Genomic DNA, 18,847 nt, shown 5'->3' on the forward strand with positions numbered 1-18,847 from the left:
AATAACGTCTTCTGCTTACTTGCTTAAGAAAGTAAGCCAGCCAGATGGAGATTCCCAGCCTGGAATCCAGAGATCTCCATCTGGTTGCAAGTGGAGCCACACAAGTCGCAAAACGCGCCTGGCTAATTTCTAACACTGGTTAGGTCTAACCAACCTTGGTGCCCTCCAGATGTTTCTGGAGTACACCTCTTGCACAACTCCATGCTGGCTGGGGGGATTTGTAGTCGAAAAGAACAAAAACCACCCAATGGGGCACCAGGACTGCAAAGGCTGTGCTAAATCACAGCTTATTACAAATCATGACCCAATATCCATACAGAGACAAAACAGAGGCTGAGGCAGAGTGGGCATTTCCTAATACAGTGGTACCTCTGGTTACGAACTTAATTCGTTCCGGAGGTCCGTTCTTAACCTGAAACTGTTCTTAATCTGAGGTACCACTTTAGCTAATGGGGCCTCCCTCATCCTGAGGTAAAGTTCTTAACCAGTGTACTACTTCCAGGTTAGCGGAGTCTGTAACCTGAAGTGGTTGTAACCCGAGGTGTTTGTAACCTGAGGTACCACTGTACGGTTGGCTGTCAAAACACTTGGTGTGATAGACAAGAACGGATCCTGCCTGCTTGATAAACTTTATTGAACTTCTTTGAAAGCCACAATGGATCCTGTCCTGACCAGGACAAGAGGCCAGCTAATATGAAACTGAAACGTGGCCATCAATACCTGTCTGCATGTGGGATTTGTAATACAGAATTTGGCCTTTTAAAGTAGGAAGTGCAAGGAGGGAGGGCAATCGGGGCTTCTCATAACCAACCTCCCAGCCTTGCGCCTTCAGATGGGCTGTAAAAATGCAAAGTTCATACGACAGATGTCATCATTATTTGCTGCTCTTTTACACTTTTGACCCATCTGGAATTTGGAGACACCAGACTCACTCTGGTGTATCATGCTTCCTGTTTAAGACCAAAACGTCCTTTTACCAGGTGTGCAATCATAGCTTCCAACACATCGAAGGCAAAAATGATCTTCTGGGATGCCATCTTCCTGTTTTTTTCCTCAAGAGAGGATGGCCATTTTGGGCGCTGTGATCTCACACAATTTCACACCGTGATCCCCTTCCCTTGAAGAAAGCATTTTATCAGACACAGCGCCCCAAAAACATGTGTTTTGGGGCACCGCGCAAAATCACGCCCCCCCTGTACTTTTTCGGGGTGAAATCATAGCATGAAATCACATGAGATCATGGCACCCAAAACGGCTGCCATCTTCTCATGAGAAAAAAATGGGATGCCCTTCTTTTTTCCAGGACACTTTCGGGCTATGGTGTAACATAAAGCATTTAAAGCCATAGGTAGATACAGAAGCTTCAAGTTCAGAAAGGCAGTTGGAGTACAATGAATAAAAATAGCTTTACAGAAAATCAGGTTGCTTGGACTTCAAATCATAAAAGAAACAGGAATGTATTTCTGAAAAATTCTGTACCCTTCGGGAAGATGTTAGGATCATTCACCGCTGACTACTGCCAGGTCTTCAGAGTCTGAAAAGGCTTGAAGGTATTTATAGGAATACTAGGAATATGTGCTGGAGCTGTCAGACAGTAAAAGCAGATATGGCCCCTATTTTCTGGTTTTGTTCCAAAATAAGATATTTGGTATAGACATAATAAACAAAATTGAAATTATAACAGGTTATCAATTATTATTAGACCCCTTGATTGTATTGTCCAGTTTTGTAAAGCACTCAGTGTTAACTGAAGGCATCACAATGTGAGAGCATCTTTTAACTGCTTCTCGAATGTTGATTACTACAAATTGGAAGAAAATAAGAACTTCCAACGATTGATGACTGGATTGCGCACTTATGAGAAATTGTACATGTTTAAATTGACAAATATACTAAGAATGAAGGAAAGAAGGCAGCAGAATAATATTTTTATAGAGAAATAGAGTAGTTTTGTGGTATATTGGAGCAACAGAACTCCAGAAAATGCACAACCCTATGCACTATTGGAATTGTGGTAGCACAATTCAATTGATTTTATGTTAAAACGTGGTTATTCACACTCCTCTGAATTTTGCGTTGTGGTTTTCCTGCCCAAAAAAGTATATAATCTAAGCGCACACAAAAATCAATACATTAGTGATTAGTAGCATACAAATATGTATCATATTCAAGGGAATGGCTCGCAAAAAAAAAAAAGCCTATTATTGAGCAAAATGTCACCAAAAAAATCCATGCCAGTTTTCATGCAGGCTTTGCTTTTTTAAAAAATAAATAAATTGCAAATTGATGTTCAATTGGGACATGCTGCATTTAAGAATTGAGAAATGAGAAACAGAAGCTGGGACTTGGCAGGGCGAAGTGGAAGGATGTTTTACTCTTGTTGACAATGTCCTGGGAACTGCATTCACATCTGAATGTTCCAGCCTGTTGTTTAGTTTTCAGTCTGAGTTGCGCTCTCTGGCTTTGGTCTCCCATCCCATCCCCTCTCCTCTCCTCTTCTGCATTTTAAAGAGCTTAGCTCAAGTTGCTCCATGAAGCATTAAGCTTTGCAAGGCCAGAAGTAGGTCTGCTTTGCAGTTGCATGGTGGCCGTACTGAAGAACGGTCAAAGCACGTCCGGCCTGGATTGACTTGTACGAAAAGCGATTCTTCAAAACTGTTGCTAAGTCGACACAGTGTAAAAACAATTAGCAAACTGAGTTTGGTGTGTGTATGTTTGTGCGTAATGTTAACTCTGGATGTGTATCTTCAATTCTGACCAAACTATGCTTCCTAGAGCACAATATACACAGGAGGCTACAAACAAAGAAAGCCCCCTGTGTATATTTTGATGTAGGAGGCAAAGCTCAAGTACAGACATACCTTGGTTGTCGAATGCCTTGGTACTCATACGTTTTGGCTCCCGAACGATCGAAACCCGGAAGTGATTGTTGCGGTTTTTGAGCTTTTTTTGGATGCTGAACGTCCGACGGGGCTTCTGCAGCTTCCGATTGGCTGCAGGAGCCAATCAGAAGCCACGCTTGGTTTCCGAACGCTTTGGAATTCGAACGGACTTCCGGAACGGATTCCGTTCAATCTCCGAGGTACGACTGTACAGTGGTACCTCGGGTTAAGTACTTAATTCGTTCCGGAGGTCCATACTTAACCTGAAACTGTTCTTAACCCGAAGCACCACTTTAGCTAATGGGGCCTCCTGCTGCTGCCGCACCGCCGGAGCACGATATCTGTTCTCATCCTGAAGCAAAGTTCTTAACCTGAGGCACTATTTCTGGGTTAGCGGAGTCTGTAACCTGAAGCGTATGTAACCTGAAGCATATGTAACCCGAGGTACCACTGTATACACTTCCAGAGTTAATGCTCAATACATTATTTCTGGTAAATGAGCCACCATAGCTGCTAGAGAGGGATGTGACAATTTGTGTCTCTCGGGCTTTTTAGACTCTTCTGCCCATGTACTATCTGAAACGAAAGGGACACATGGGTTGCCAGGTGCGAAATGTATTGGTTATTTTCAGGTGTCCTACCCCACTCTACGTCATGGTGCGCTCCTTGTCAAGTGTGCCTTAATGTTTGTCTCGACTGAGATGAATTTGACCCTGAATGTTGGGTGAGGAAGTATCTTGAGGGGGTAAGCAGAGGAGGGTCATCTAGGTCAATGGAGGCAGCAGGGCACCACATGAGTTACTCATGGTCTAGTGCTTCAGCAAAGGAGTGTTTGGCTCTCGGAACATTTTTTCGCTTACTCACCCTTCATTCTTCTTCTTTTCTACAGTGAAATACATGAGGGAAGCCACCCCCTACGTCAAGAAAGGGTCTCCGGTTTCCGAAATCGGCTGGGAGACCCCCCCACCCGAATCTCCGCGGCTGGGGAACGCGTCCACCGACCCCCTGTCTCAGCTGTCCCTCTCCATCCACAGAGACAAGAAGACGATCCCGCTCAAAATGTGCTACGTTACGCGGAACATGGCCGTGTCGGACCCGGAAAACAGGTAATGGGCATTGCTGGGGAAGTTGGGGGGGCAGGGGGAAGGTGTTTGACCTTTGGGGGGGCGGAGATAATATGCACTTACGCAAAAGTGCCAGATCAAAAGAAGCACCAACCTCTTCAACCGGGGGCTGAGCCACACTTCTGTTTGTTCCGTGGTTTATTCCATTTGTCTTTTGATTTCTAGTCACAGGTCTGAGAGGATTTAGTTCCGTCCTGCTGCTTTCTTTAGGAAAGCCCGCAATATACTGCTGAATCGGAACGAAGATCAATGCACAAGAAACCCGATTGACATTTGTTCTGATTCAGTGGTAAGCAGTGGGTTTTCCGGGGGGAAATCCATGGAACAAAAGAAGAACCTCTTGGATTCATGGGATAAACAGAAGTGTGGATGATCCCTATACAAAATAATAATAATAATGATGAAGATAATAGTAATAGTAATAAGAATAAGAATAAGAATAACAATAATAATACATATACATATAAACTTACAAATCATTACACCTTCACTATTTATTTTTATTATTCTTAATTACTAATACTGCTACAAATATTAATATTATTAATAATAATAATAATATCTGTGTGTGTATCCAGAATTCATAGAAACTCAGGTACATCCAAATCAACCTTATGGAATGTATTTGTGGCTCTACATATACTCCATTTTGAATATTAATATTCCAATTTTTAATTAGCTGATTTATTGACTCATTCATAGATATACAAAAATGCACGCCCATTGCAAAGTATCTTTTTTATAATATACTAAGAAAGACAACTACTTAATCTAAACAAAGAAACAAAGTATAGTAAATCATAGAATCGTAGAGTTGGAAGGGAACCCGGCGGTCATCTAGTCCAACCCCCCGCAATGCAGGAATCTCAGCCAAAGCATCCATGACAGATGACCATCTGGTTGGCCGCTATGAGAACAGGATGCTGGATTAGATGGCAACTTACCTGATCCAGCTGGCTGTTCTGACTCTCGGGGTGACTTTTTCTTTTTTCCTTTTTCCTTTTATTAAAACAAAACCATGTGGAAGTCTATACATCAGATCTTTGTTCTAGGCCAGGCATCCCCAACCTTCAGCCCTCCAGATGTTTTGGACTACAATTCCCATCATCCCTGACCACTGGTCCTGTTAGCTAGGGATCATGGGAGTTGTGGGCCAAAACATCTGGAGGGCCGCAGGTTGGGGATGCCAGTTCTAGGCCTTATATAAGAATTCACACAATTCTAGTGTGCTAACAACGAGTGGGTGTGATTTCTGCTGGCTGAGGTGAATCAGATGAACACATTTTACCAGATTATCTTAACTGGGTGAAAATTCCCATGTTTTCATCCTGTAACAACCCCACTGTTCAGGAATCTCTTGGGTGTTCTGCAAAGACTTCGCCATGCAACAGGTTTGGGAAGCTTTTTTTTTTTTGGCTCAGATCGGGAAAGAGTACGAGCAAATACACTTCTTAAAACTATACCTAGCCTTTTCAAAGCTGGTCAGCTTTCTTATGACTCACAGAAGGATGCTTCCAACATCCCCTTTTTCTTACACAGACAATATTTCTAAGTGAGGGCAAGGGCCGGGAAGAATGCATGCCACAGCTACATCGTCATGCAACCACGTTTGTTTCACTCTGAACGCATAAGAGGATCTCTGCTGGTTCAGAAAAAAAAAGTCCACGTAGAGCAGCCTTCAGCTCTCACAGTGATCATGAGAAACCCACAGAAAACACGAGCATATCTGGTACATTTACAGGGAATATAGTTTACCCAGTCCTGCCTTATCCCCAGAAGCACCACACCCAAAGTAATACAGTGGTACCTCGGGTACCACTCCTCCCTTTAAGGAGTCTCAAAGCGGCTAACATTCTCCTTTCCCTTCCTCCCCCACAACAAACACTCTGTGAGGTGAGTGGGGCTGAGAGACTTCAAAGAAGTGTGACTAGCCCAAGGTCACCCAGCAGCTGCATGTGGAGGAGCGGAGACGCGAACCCGGTTCCCCAGATTACGAGACTACCGCTCTTAACCACTACACCACACTGGCTCTCCTGAATGAATTAAGAACTTAATTCATTCTGGAGGTCCGTTCTTAACCTGAAACTGTTCTTAACCTGAGGTACTACTTTAGCTAATGGGGCCTTCTGTTGCCGCCGCGCCACCACTGCACGATTTCTGTTCTCGTCCTGAAGCAAAGTTCTTAACCCGAGGTACTATTTCTGGGTTAGCGGATTCTGTAACCTGAAGCATCTGTAACCTGAGGTACCACTGTAATGGTACCCACGATGCTCCTATAAATCACCTGACTGGGTCATACGTGAGGCTTCTCCAGGCCAGCTGATCTGCTGTTGAAATTGCTTGACGCTGCTGTAGATCGTAGGCCAGCTGATTGCTTGGCGTTGCCGTGGGTCAGCTACCTACATTACCGCATTACAAGTGAATTCTGGAAAGAAAGAACGTTACGTTTTAGGCAAATTCCTCTTCTACGCAGTGAAACTAGCCGTTTGTGCAGTGCATTGCGCTTCCGGCAATGAAGCCTGCATTCAGCAAACTGGCTGAGCCGGGAAGATGCCACGGCATGATTGAGAACATTCCAACTGCACGTGGAAGGACGCTGCCAACGTTAATTTTGGGAGGAGAGGATTGCGCTGTGTTGTATGGAAGTGGTGGTGGGGGATGAGACAGGAGCAGGTGGTTAAAGGAATTAGCGGATGGGGAGAAAGAACGTGATGGGGTAAAAAGCAAGGATCTGAAGCAGGGGTAGGCAACCTAAGGCCCACGGGCCACAAGCAGCCCACGGGGGTTGTTTAACCAGCCCACAAGCCGCCCCCAAACCAAGCCGTGGGGACTTGCTTCTGCGGTGCCAGAAATCGCATCTGCTCAGATGCTGAAAATTGCAGCCGTGGTACGCGATCCGGCCCACGGAGGGATCTCCACTGGAGAGAACTGGCCCAAGCAAGGTAAACCTTGCCAACCCCTGATCTGAAGCAGCAATGAGTGGTGGAGAAATGGAAGATGGATCAGGAGCTAAAACTGAAGGTGGTTTGCAAGAGAATCTCATCTAAGGTTTTGAGACAGGAGTAGGGTACCTCTAGAAAGGAAACGGGCAAGGGGAGAAGGCCCTAGGGCAGGCATAGGCAAACTCGGCCCTCCAGATGTTTTGGGACTACAACTCCCATCATCCCTGACCACGGGTCCTGCTAGCTAGGGATGATGGGAGTTGTAGTCCCAAAACATCTGGAGGGCCTGCCCTAGGGTTACAAGATGTAGAGTCTTGATAAGGCGGAGGGCCTAAAATCCTCATATTATTTTGAATCGCCTTGTCTTGGGAACCTTCTGCTCACTAGGGAAGTGAGAAAGGCAGAACGGCACACGGTACTTCCATGGTCCTTTGCTTCCTGGCGCTAAAAATAGGGCGAGCTTGTTGGTCCCTATTTTAAACATCTGTGGAACCAGCTGCACCCCAGCACACGGCAGCTCAACGCCATTGTCTCTCTCGCAGTTGCTAACCAAAAAGAAATAAAAGAAACCAATGAAGTCAGAGGAAGGAGAATATTCAACCCCCCCATATCACATCAATGAGCTTTTTGTTCCTACCCAGTACAGAGGCTTTTAAAGAAATTGGCTGCAAGTTCGCTGGCTTTCAACACTTCTCCGTCTGAAGGGGGCTTGAAAGCTGAAGTTTTTCAAGTTTAGGGAGAGGGTTAGGAGCATGGAAAGCAGTCGTTCTCGTGACTTCGACAGCGGAACAGCTGGATCTCTCAAATCCTTGCGGAAATCCTTGGCTCAGCTGCGGCCACATCCACACCCTAAATTTAAAGCACTGTGATACCACTTTAAACAGCTATAACCCCCCACCCCCCAAAAAAACCCCCAATCCTGGGAACGATAGTTTGCGGGAAGAAATAGAGGCCGTGAGAGATTTTACTTTCTTGGGCTCCATGATCACTGCAGATGGTGACAGCAGTCACGAAATTAAAAGACGCCTGCTTCTTGGGAGAAAAGCAATGACAAACCTAGACAGCATCCTAAAAAGCAGAGACATCACCTTGCCAACAAAGGTCCGTATAGTTAAAGCTATGGTTTTCCCAGTAGTGATGTATGGAAGTGACAGCAGGACAATAAAGAAGGCTGATCACCGAAGAATGGATGCTTTTGAATTCTGGTGCTGGAGGAGACTCTTGAGAGTCCCATGGACTGCAAGAAGATCAAACCTATCCATTCTGAAGGAAATCAGCCCTGAGTGCTCACTGGAAGGACAGATCCTGAAGCTGAGGCTCCAATACTTTGGCCACCTCATGAGAAGAGAAGACTCCCTGGAAAAGACCCTGAGGTTGGGAAAGATGGAGGGCACAAGGAGAAGGGGATGGCAGAGGACGAGATGGTTGGACAGTGTTCTTGAAGCTACCAGCATGAGTTTGACCAAACTGTGGGAGGCAGTGGAAGACAGGAGTGCCTGGCGTGCTCTGATCCATGGGGTCATGAAGAGTCGGACACAACTAAATGACTAAACAACAACAAAAAGGATGCTGAGGATTGTCAATAGCCCCTTACTCCTCTCACAGAGCTACAATTGTCAGAGTGGTTTAATAATAAGCCTCTCTTCTGAGAATTGTCTTTACCTGGCCCTTTGCTCCATCCACTGCGGTGGCAAGAACCTCAGAGACTAATTGGATGACAATAAATTGAGGATGGTGCCCTCTTCCTCCAATCCATCATTGATGCTATTGCCATGAATGGAGCCAGGCCTGGGCTCTTGGGGCTTCAAAACAGACCATGACTTTCAGACCCTGGGGAAAGAGAGCTTCAATCTCGCTCAGGTGTGAGACAATGCTCTGTTTTAGATAAGAGCTCACACTGTCATGAATAACCTTTGCTATCTGCAGGAAACAAGTAGTTTTGAGTCTCCCACACATTAAAAGAGGGTTTATCAGTTCTTGTGGCGTTTATTTCCTGTGGAAACTCTGAGCTCTCAGTTGACATCAGACGCCGTTGCTGTGTCCTGTATTCCCCCAAATGAGGGGAGACGGTCTTGCAAAAACACTTTAAGAGACCCCCGCAGCTTCTGTAGCTCCTCCAGCCCAAATCAAGACATAACTGCAGCTTATGCAATGTCAGCGAGTCCAGTTAAAATATTGGCAACTCCACTGTCGGTGGAAATTGATGAATGAAATCATTTTCTGTTCCAAGGCTTCAGCCAGAGCCGCATTTGGGTTAGGTCCACAGCGGTTCTCAACCTGTGGGTCCCCAGATGTTGTTGGACTACAACTCCCATCATCCCCGAGCTCTGGCCTTGCTAGCTAGGGGTGATGGGAGTTGTAGTTCAACAACATCTGGGGACCTACAGGTTGAGAAAGGCTGGGTTAGGATCTCTCCCTAATCCATTACTTCCTTGCTTCCTCTCTTTCCTTGGGGGCATGAGGAATCATCGCAGCAAGACCCCATCTGCACTCTGATACCACTTTAAACACCCCTTGCTGCCCCCAAAGAATCCTGGAAACTGTAGTTTGCTAAGGCTCCTGAGAGTTGTTAGGAGACCTCTGTTGCTGTCACAGAACTATAATTCCCAAAGTTCCCTGGGGGAAGAGGGATTGACGGTTAAGCCATTCTGGGAATTGTAGTTCTGGGGGGGGAATTGGATTGGGGGTGGGTTATCTCCTGGCAACTCTCAGAACAAAGTACAGTTCCCAGGAGACTTTGGGGGAAGCCATAAAAGTGGTATGATACTGTTTTAAATGTGAAGTGTAGATAGGGCCTAAAATATAGGATGTTGAATTGCATAGCATTTTATCACCACACACACACACACACATACAGTCCAGACAGTTCCTGTAAGACAAAACTTGGCATCCTGTGGCCTTTTGTGGGGAGAGTCTCCCTGCAGTCCCCCAATGCTGTCTGATCCAGCAGAGGTCTTCTTATGGAGAGCCAGTGTGGTGTAGTGGTTAAGAGTGGTAGACTCGTAATCTGGTGAACCGGGTTTGCTTCCCCGCTCCTCCACATGCAGCTACTGGGTGACCTTGGGCTAGTCACACTTCTCCGAAGTCTCTCAGCCTCACTCACCTCACAGAGTGTTTGTTGTGGGGGAGGAAGGGAAAGGAGAATGTTAGCCGCTTTGAGACTCCTTCGGGTAGTGATAAAGCGGGATATCAAATCTTCTTCTTCTCTTCTATGTTCATAAGGAACCTGTCCAATTTCAGGCCTCAGTCGTTACAGGGTTGTTGTTTTTTAAGACCCTATACATGCCTCCCCTTGCAGAATGTGGCTTGTTTCCTCTATTCAGTTATCAGGTAGTACCTTTTTGGACATTTTGCCTTAGGGAAAGGAAGGTAGAATAATAGGAAAGATATTCAAGTCTCTGCTTCAGATGTTCTGCTCAGGGAGCGTATAGAAGAGGAGCCCACCCAGGGAAATCTCAAATATTGGAATCAAAACAAATGGTTTGTACAAGCGATGCAAATCTGCTGCTTAATCTGCATAATGTTCCTGGCACGGAGTTTGGGTTTTTGTCTTGCGTCAATGTCCCTGAGCATACCTCACTGCTCCAATGAGAAGTGCTCTGCTATTTTAAAACGCAGCCCATGACATGTTCATGCTCTCTAGCAAAGTAACTTGGCCATCCATGCCCATAAAAGCAAAATCAGGCGGCTGACAGAGCCTATACACTTCAGCTATGTGCATAATAATACGTCTGGAAATCGTCTTTGATACAACTTTGAAGTACAGCTTGCATCCATATAGGGAAGTAGGGAAGGTTTAAAAAACCTGAAGTCGACTGTGGTGCAGCCATGGTATGAAATGACATTTTAAAACCTAAATATTGTGTGTGTGTTTGTGTGTTGGAGCAATCCTGTGTGCAAGGAGCTGGTCCAAAGCAAGTTGGTGTAAATTAAGCCAGCGAAAAGTTAACCCCGGATCGAAAACCCATTCTGCAGTGGGGCTGTTGCCACTGCTCTGTACGAACATTGACAAGAGGGAAAGCAAACATTGACCAAGAATTGACAAACTGTCCTTTGTCAAGTTGAAGCTGAATTGACTTAGGATTCAACCTAAGCTTCCCCCCTCTCTGATCCTGCACCCCTTTTTTTTGGTGCTTACATTGGCTGATCCGGGATGAGCAAGTTATGTTGGCTTCTCTTTGGCTGAGTCAGGCTTGGGGACTTGAGATTTCTGAGTTTGGCGGAGCAAGAATCAGCTGGTGCAGCCGGACATCCGCTGCATCCTCAGCTGGTCATCCCAGCAGATTTTGCCATGGGATCACCCCCTTTGTGTGTGTGAGTGTTGGGGTGAGGCTGTGGGAGCTGCAGTGAGTGTGGCTGGAGATGGGCTTCCTTAAAGGGACCCTGGACGGTGAAGTCCAGTCAAAGGCGACTATGGGGTTGCGGCACTCATCTCGCTTTCAGGCCGAGGGAGCCGGCGTTTGTCCACAGACAGCTTTCCAGGTCATCTAGCCAGCATGACTAAACCGCTTCTGGAGCAACAGGGCACCGTGGCAGAAACCAGAGCGCACAGAAACGCTGTTTACCTTCCCGCCGCCAGGGTACCTATTTATCTACTTGTGCTTTTGTGCTTTCAAACTGCTAGGTTGGCAGGAGGTGGGACAGAGCAATGGGAGCTCACCCTGTCGCAGGGATTCGGACCGCCAACCTTCCAATCAGCAAGCCCAAGAGGTCCAGTGGTTTAGACCACAGCGCCATACAAGGCACTCGCACAGGCCAGAGTTAGGTGTTTGTTTGATGCAGCCAGGAGAACAGAAACTAAATGCACCATGTTATAACAATGGGCATTTTTAAAGAAAGAAACCAATAGTAGAAAGCTGGAATGGTTCTGCTATGGACAAGGGAGGCTACGATTGTAATTTGCAGTTGCATATGTTAAATCCTGTTTGCCATTATGTTGTCCGTTCAACAACAACAATTTAAATTTGTATACTGCCCTATGCCTGCAGGTCTCAGGGCAGTACAACCACATAAAATTGCAATCTATAAACACAAAATACATAATGAAAATAAAAACAAGAAAAACCCAGTAATCCCCTGTCCCCCCCAACACATTTTTAAAAGGGTGCTGGATATCAATCAGCCAAAGGCCTGGTTTAATAATAATAATAATAATAATAATAATAATGTATTATTTATACCCCGCCCATCTGGCTGAGTTTCCCCAGCCACTCTGGGCGGCTTCCAACTGAATATTAAAGACAATACAGCATCAGACATTAAAAACCTCTCTAAACAGGGCTGCCTTCAGTTGTCTTTTAAAAGTAAAATACCGTATTTTTCGCTCTATAACACGCACCCGACCATAACACGCACGTAGTTTTTAGAGGAGGAAAATCCGTAGGCATGCCACCCTTAGGCATTCCCTCCATAACACGCACAGACATTTCCCCTTACTTTTTAGGAGGGGAAAAGTGAGTGTTATGGTGCAAAAAATACGGTAGTTGTTTATTGCCTGGTGCCTTAAGGTGTATCATGAATGTGCCAGCCAAACCTCGCTGGGGAGAGCAACAAGGCCCTGTTAGGCTCTTCGCCTGATTATGGGAGGGCTAAATGCATGTCGGAGACAGGAAATATTTTGGAAGTGAAAGGAGGAATGCTGGGAAATGACCACTGGCAACTCGGACTCTTTGTTTTTGCAAAGTTAGCCAAACAGCCCCTGAGAAAACGTGATACCATTCCTGTGTGTGGCCGATTGTGTATCATGACAGCCACCTCACGCTTAAACGTGCCATTCCTTTGGGCTGGTGTGGGTTTTATCGAAAGCCATTCCACGCACTGTGTTTGCATAACTGCGGTGGCGTGTGAGGATAAACACAGCTGTGGCACTGCCTGAAATATTTCTAGGCCAGGGAGAGTGGAAAAGGGAACTTTTATCGCCAAATAGCAGATAAACATAATGTTGCCTTTCAGAAGGCAGGTTGCCAAAGAGCGTAACACGTTTTAAGCCCTTTTCAAATCGGAGCTGTCCCGTCCGTTTGGCAAACGCGCTCTGCTTGCAAAACGTTTGCGCGGCACCTCGGCGACTGTGCCCAGCATATCGATGTATTTATGCGGGCAGGATGGGTAGGGAAATCTTCTGTATGTGGAAGGGCCACAGCTCACTGGGAGAGCTTCTGGTTTGCATGCAGAAGGTCCTGCGTTCAATCCCAGGCAACTGGAGACACTACCTGAAGTCCTGGACACCTGCTACTAGTCCATAGTGGTGTTTGTTATTGATGCATGGCTAGCTCAGTTGGTTAGAGCATGGTGCTGGTAATGCCAATGTGGCAGGTTCGATTCCCGTATGGGACAGCTGCATATTCCTGCATTGCAGGGGTTTGGACAAGATAATCCTCAGGGTCCCTTCCAACTCTACAATTCTGTGATTCTATGGTTTTTCTCACTTGTCAAAAGTTCAGCTGTAAATGCCTTGCAGGCAGTGACCTCCTCTGTTTGCACGTGTCATTCCGTAAAGCACCATGTACATTAAGTCTAGCGTATTCTTTGCTATTTTTTTTTTTATTAACAATTGCAACATAACAAATCATCAATACTAATCATCTTCATTATTTCCTCCCCTTTTCCCCCTCCCACCTCCCCAACAAACCCTCCCTCTCTCCCTCTTCCCAAGACTTCCCTCAGCTCCTCTCTCTGATTTCTCAACTCATATTGTTCTCTGCATATTGTAAAATTGTATACATCCTTATATTATCTATCCACTATATTAACCCAATAAATTTGTGTATGTTTATTCAAAACCTGCCAAGGAGTCCAGTTCATTTTGTTGTCTTTAGCGTATTCTTTGCTATTTGGACACACTCCCCAATAACAACAATTTCCTCAAGTGCTCAGGGTGCTTCTTGCACATTGAGGAGAGTTCCCATGTTTTCCTCTTCCGTGATGGAGCTGCAGCGATTGCTGGCCTGATAGGCTCTCTGCTCTTGAGCACAAGGTTTGGAAGCGGAAAACTTTTGTTTCTACTTTTGAACAAAGCACATCCAGTTCTGTTCAAGTTCTAGTTAATTCAAGCCAACCACAACCAGCCTGTGATAATTCGTGGCTTGTTTGTTTCCTCTTCACTTCGCTAACTAGAATTTAAACTTCGCGACCCACACCCTGCGGTATTTTCATTTTCATTTCTTTTTGCTTTTTAATTTGTATACAGCCTACCTATATACACAAGGCGGTTTGCAGCAACAAAAAATGCAATAAAGAACGCACGCCTTCTAATGATCCGATGCAATACGAAAAATCATAATAAAACATAACTTTAAAGTAGAATGACTTGTATCAAATAAAGTAATATTCAATATTCTATTAGAATATAATAGTGCAATTTGCACAAAACATGACCTGCAGTGAGATAGATAGATAGATAGATAGATGATAGATAGATGATAGATAGATAGATAGATAGATAGATGATAGATAGATAGACAGACAGATAGATATTTAATGTTTGTATTCTAGCAAAGTTCATAGGACTGGGCTGCTTTGCAATAGCCACACTAAATATTTTGAGACTAAACCTCCAGCCATTATCCTGATTCTGCTATTTTCCCTCCTGCAGGCTCGTAGAAGTTCATTCGCCAGATGCCAGGCACACCCTGGTTCTAAGGAGTAAGGATTCCGCCACAGCGCAGGCCTGGTTCCACTCCATCCACTCCTGCGTCAGCGATCTCATTCCTAAGGCCATCTCGGAGGTCAAAGATCAGCTGGGCAAAGCAGGAATTGCTGGAGCTCGAGAGATCAGGCACCTTGGCTGGCTCGCAGAAAAGGTAACAAGTTCCTCATTCTGTCCACAGGCCTTCCCTCTTGGGCTTGCCGCTCAGAAGTTCAGCGGTTCGAATCCCCGCAACAGGGTGATCTCACGATGCTCTGTCCCAGCTTCTGCCAACCTAGCAGTTTCAAAGCACGCCAGTGCAAGTAGATAAATAGGTACTGCTGTGGTGGGAAGGTAAATGGTGTTTCTATGTGCTCTGGTTTCCATCACAGTGTCCCATTGCACCAGAAGCGGTTCAGTCATGCTGGACACATGACCCGGAAAGCTGCCTGTGGACAAACGCTACACCTCATAGTCACTTTTGACTGGACTTAACCGTCCAAGGGGCCTTTAGCTTTTACCTTCTGAGCATTCTGAGGGAGGAGCGAGAAGGGTGCTCCAGGAGGCTGAGGCAGGCAAGGGCCCCCTTTCAGCTTCCCCAGCTGGAGTAGACTCAGGATAGGTGAGAGTCACGGGCCTCATCAAGCCCAGATGTGGCAGTCAGCATGCAAGGTATAAAAGGGAAGCAGAACAGAGGTGCCGTGTCTGCTCAGCTGCCCACGTTGATGGACCACGGCTTGGTTGTTCCAGGAGCTCTCTGAGATGGTACTTTTGGGGGCTGTGTACACCAGTGGGAACTTTCTGCCAGGTATTATGGGGGTTTGGGACAACAAATTTGTCAGATCCTCTTTTTGAAGCAGCCCAAGTGGGGTGGCCATCACTGCCACCTTTGGGAACAAGTTCCATTGAGAGCCAGCAAGTTCCATTGAGAGCCAGTGTGGTGTAGTGGTTAAGAGTGGTGGACTCGTAATCTGGTGAACCGGGTTCACGTCTCCGCTCCTCCACATGCAGCTGCTGGGTGACCTTGGGCTAGTCACACTTCTCTGAAGTCTCTCAGCCCCACTCATCTCACAGAGTGTTTGTTGTGAGGGAGGAAGGGAAAGGAGAATGTTAGCCGCTTTGAGACTCCTTCGGGTAGTGATAAAGCGGGATATCAAATCCGAACTCTTCTTCTACTTTTCTTTTCTCTGTCCTGAATCTTCCAACCTTCGGCTTCGTTGCATGCGCACAATCTCTAGTGATACAGGAGAGGAAGAAGACCTTTTCTGTTCCCACTCTTTCCATGCCATGTATAATTTTATAAGGTTCCCCCATGTCACCTCTGGCTTGCCTAAAATCCCAGACGCTGCAGCTGTTCCTCACAGGGGTCTTGCTCTACTCCCTTGATCATTTTGATCGCTGCACAATTGACCCTGACCTTTGCTCCCATAGTTCTTCCAGATGTTTCTGAAGCATTGTGGGATTTCATCTAGGGCCTCCTCTGGATATGTTTAAATTACCCCCACATCTGAACATCTTTTTCTAAGGGTTGGGGACTCTTTGTTCATGATAGGCTTTTTTCCAGCTCCCTGCATCATGGTTTTCTCCTCCTCCTATGGACTCCTAGAAGCAAAACGCCGAACTCCTCATAGCAAAATTTGCCCAAGCTGGTTACCTCCAGCTGCTGCTTTGAACTTCAACTCGCATCAGCACCAGCCTGGCTGTGTTGGCTGAGGCTGATGGGACTTGTAGTCCAAAAACAGCCGGTTGGGACAAAGGCTGCTTTATTGGAGAGAATGGGGCTCCAGCTGAGTAACGTTTTGCAAATCCCAGTTGGCGTTTGGGTGTCCGTCTATGAAATGCTGTGTGCTGTTGCTGCATTAATGCTCAGGACAGCAGGCATTCTATTCTGTCGTGATCAACTGCTCGGTTGGAGGTGGTGGCAGTATATTTAGCAACGATCGCATGGGCACTTCAAGGTACCTCAGCTGTTCTCCCTGCCCTGGGTCCACAGACTCAGCATTCTTGATTAAGGCAGAAGCTTAGCAAGAGAAAGTTGGTCCCAGTGGATATTGAGCTCTTTGCCCATTTAGGGCTTGTAAGAGGCATGGATCTTGGACAGTACCCAGAACTGAAAGCCGATGCCAACGTGTGATGCTCTCATAACACTTGGTAGTGCTTGGGGCTGGGGTGCCCTTTGTGTGGTATGCATCTCGTGTTTGTCGTTCCAACTTGAAACAACCTGCGCCCTTCACTTTTTCCTTGGAGGTCACTGCTTCTGATCTTGTGATGAAGTGCCAGGAGTTACTTACCACAAATAAACTGGGGTGTTGGTTTTGTTTGTTATTCTTGCAAGTGCTCCCCGGGACCCCTGAAACACACCGGACAGCCCTTTGATTCTTTGCAAGGCTGTGATTTTATGGTTAAAACACCCCCCAAAACACAAGATTCTAGCTCTTGGGACTTCAGAGAAGAACCTGACAAATTTAGGCAGCTTTTGCTGTAAAGAGCAATCCAGCCATGTAGGATTGCTACGGTTTGTTCATTTAAAACCCACATTTAGTCCTTTCCCACAGAGTCTTTGGTTCAGTGTGACTGCCACTGGTAACTATAATATGGGGTGCTTCCAATTGTTCAAAAAGCAGGTTGTGTATAGCATACTGGGACAATTTTCAAGATGTCTCAGTTTTCCAAGATTTCTGAAGAGTTCCATGTTCATGGCTAAAATTGGACTCTACACATGCATGATTCCCCATGTAGTTGCATGTGCCTCGAAGAAGAGCGACCGATCACTACCCAAATGGTAATTGGATCACAGTTTCATTTGCAATTTTTGTTAAAAAAAGAAAGGAAGGTATAAATGTTTCACGCGCAACGCTTCAGTTGGCAGTGGTCCTTTGTAGTCGCTGGTCTTAGCCAGCAGTAATTCACGTCACACTGCAAATGTCAGCTAGTGGAAAAGAAGACCCATCATCTTATTTACAAAGATGCTTTGAAGCATTGCAGCTTAGACTTTGCTTTAAGTCCCCTCCTCTGCAGGGTTTCCCCCCCAAATAATCGGAGACTGTGTCACCAATCTTCCCTCCATCCTCTTCATGCCTCTTCTGGTACTGGCAGACGAGGGAGGGAAGGGAGCTTAGTTGCATCAGGAGAGGAAGACACCTGTATTTCTTCACCAGCCTCACCCACCTCTGCCTCTTGGCCTCCTTTCTCTTCTGCTTCTGCTTCAGCTTCTTCTTCTGGACTTCCCTCTGCCACAGACTCTCTCTGCTCACTAAGCCCTGCTACCTCTTCTGCTTCCTACACCTCCTCCTCCCAGGCTTCTCCCTCTTCGTTGTCCCACCAGCAGTCCCCAGGCTCAGAGCCTTCTTCCCCTGGTGGTTCAACAGCTGGTTCCTCCCACCATTCATCTGCATCCAGCCAATCCATGACAATAAGGGTTTTTGGAACCCTTAACAACATATAACCTGCAGGAGCATAGGAAGTTTCCTTACACTGAGTCAGACTACTGGTCTACCCAGCTCAATGTTGTTTACACCGGTCCTGAAAGATCTTCATTGGCTCCCAGTACATTTCCGAGCACAATTCAAAGTGTTGGTGCTGACCTTTAAAGCCCTAAACGGCCTCGGCCCAGTATACCTGAAGGAGTGTCTCCACCGCCATCGTTCTGCCCGGACACTGGGGTCCAGCGCTGAGGGCCTTCTGGCGGTTCCCTCCCTGCGAGAAGCTAAGTTACAAGGAACCAGGCAGAGGGCCTTCCTGGTAGTGGCGCCTGCCCTGTGGAACGCCCCCCCCCATCAGATGTCAAAGAAATAAACAACTATTTTACTTTTAAAAGACAACTGAAGGCAACCCTGTTTAGGGAAGTTTTTAATGTCTGATGCTGTATTGTTTTTAATATTCGGTTAGAAACCACCCAGAGTGGCTGGGGAAACCCAGCCAGATAGGCGGGGTATAAATAATAAATTATTATTATTATTATTATTATTATTATTATTATTCTGGTAGCAATTCTAGGATTTTCAGCAGCAGTCTCTCCCAGCTCTACCCAAAGATGTTGGGGATTGAATTTGGGTCCTGTTGCACACTGAGAAGATGCTCTTACCACAGATCGGCTGTCCCTCCCCTAAATGGATTAAGTGCTGCAGCCATTGGGTTAGGTGGACAAAGCATCTGTTGTTGTGTAAGGCTTATTACAGCATAAAATATTCTCAAGCAGAGCTAAGAAGAAAGGAACTGGCCGCACCAGAGCTTCCTTTTTCTCCCTTCCCTGTCTCTCTTCTCAATTTTTAATGA

At 46.0% G+C, this 18,847-nt stretch overlaps 1 protein-coding gene across 1 annotated transcript in view; it reads left to right on the forward strand.

Moving 5' to 3' along the window:
- Positions 1–18,847, forward strand: part of SNTB1 (syntrophin beta 1) — a 105,325-nt gene that overhangs the window by 57,259 nt on the left and 29,219 nt on the right. The window contains exons 2-3 of the mRNA XM_081012669.1: positions 3,772–3,988; positions 14,540–14,747. Of these exons, the coding sequence (XP_080868795.1) occupies positions 3,772–3,988; positions 14,540–14,747 (425 nt within the window). The remainder of the gene's footprint in view (positions 1–3,771; positions 3,989–14,539; positions 14,748–18,847) is intronic.

The sequence above is a fragment of the Podarcis pityusensis genome, assembly GCF_964106645.2.
Source record: "Podarcis pityusensis genome assembly, chromosome: 7".
Classification (NCBI taxonomy): Eukaryota; Metazoa; Chordata; class Lepidosauria; order Squamata; family Lacertidae; genus Podarcis; species Podarcis pityusensis.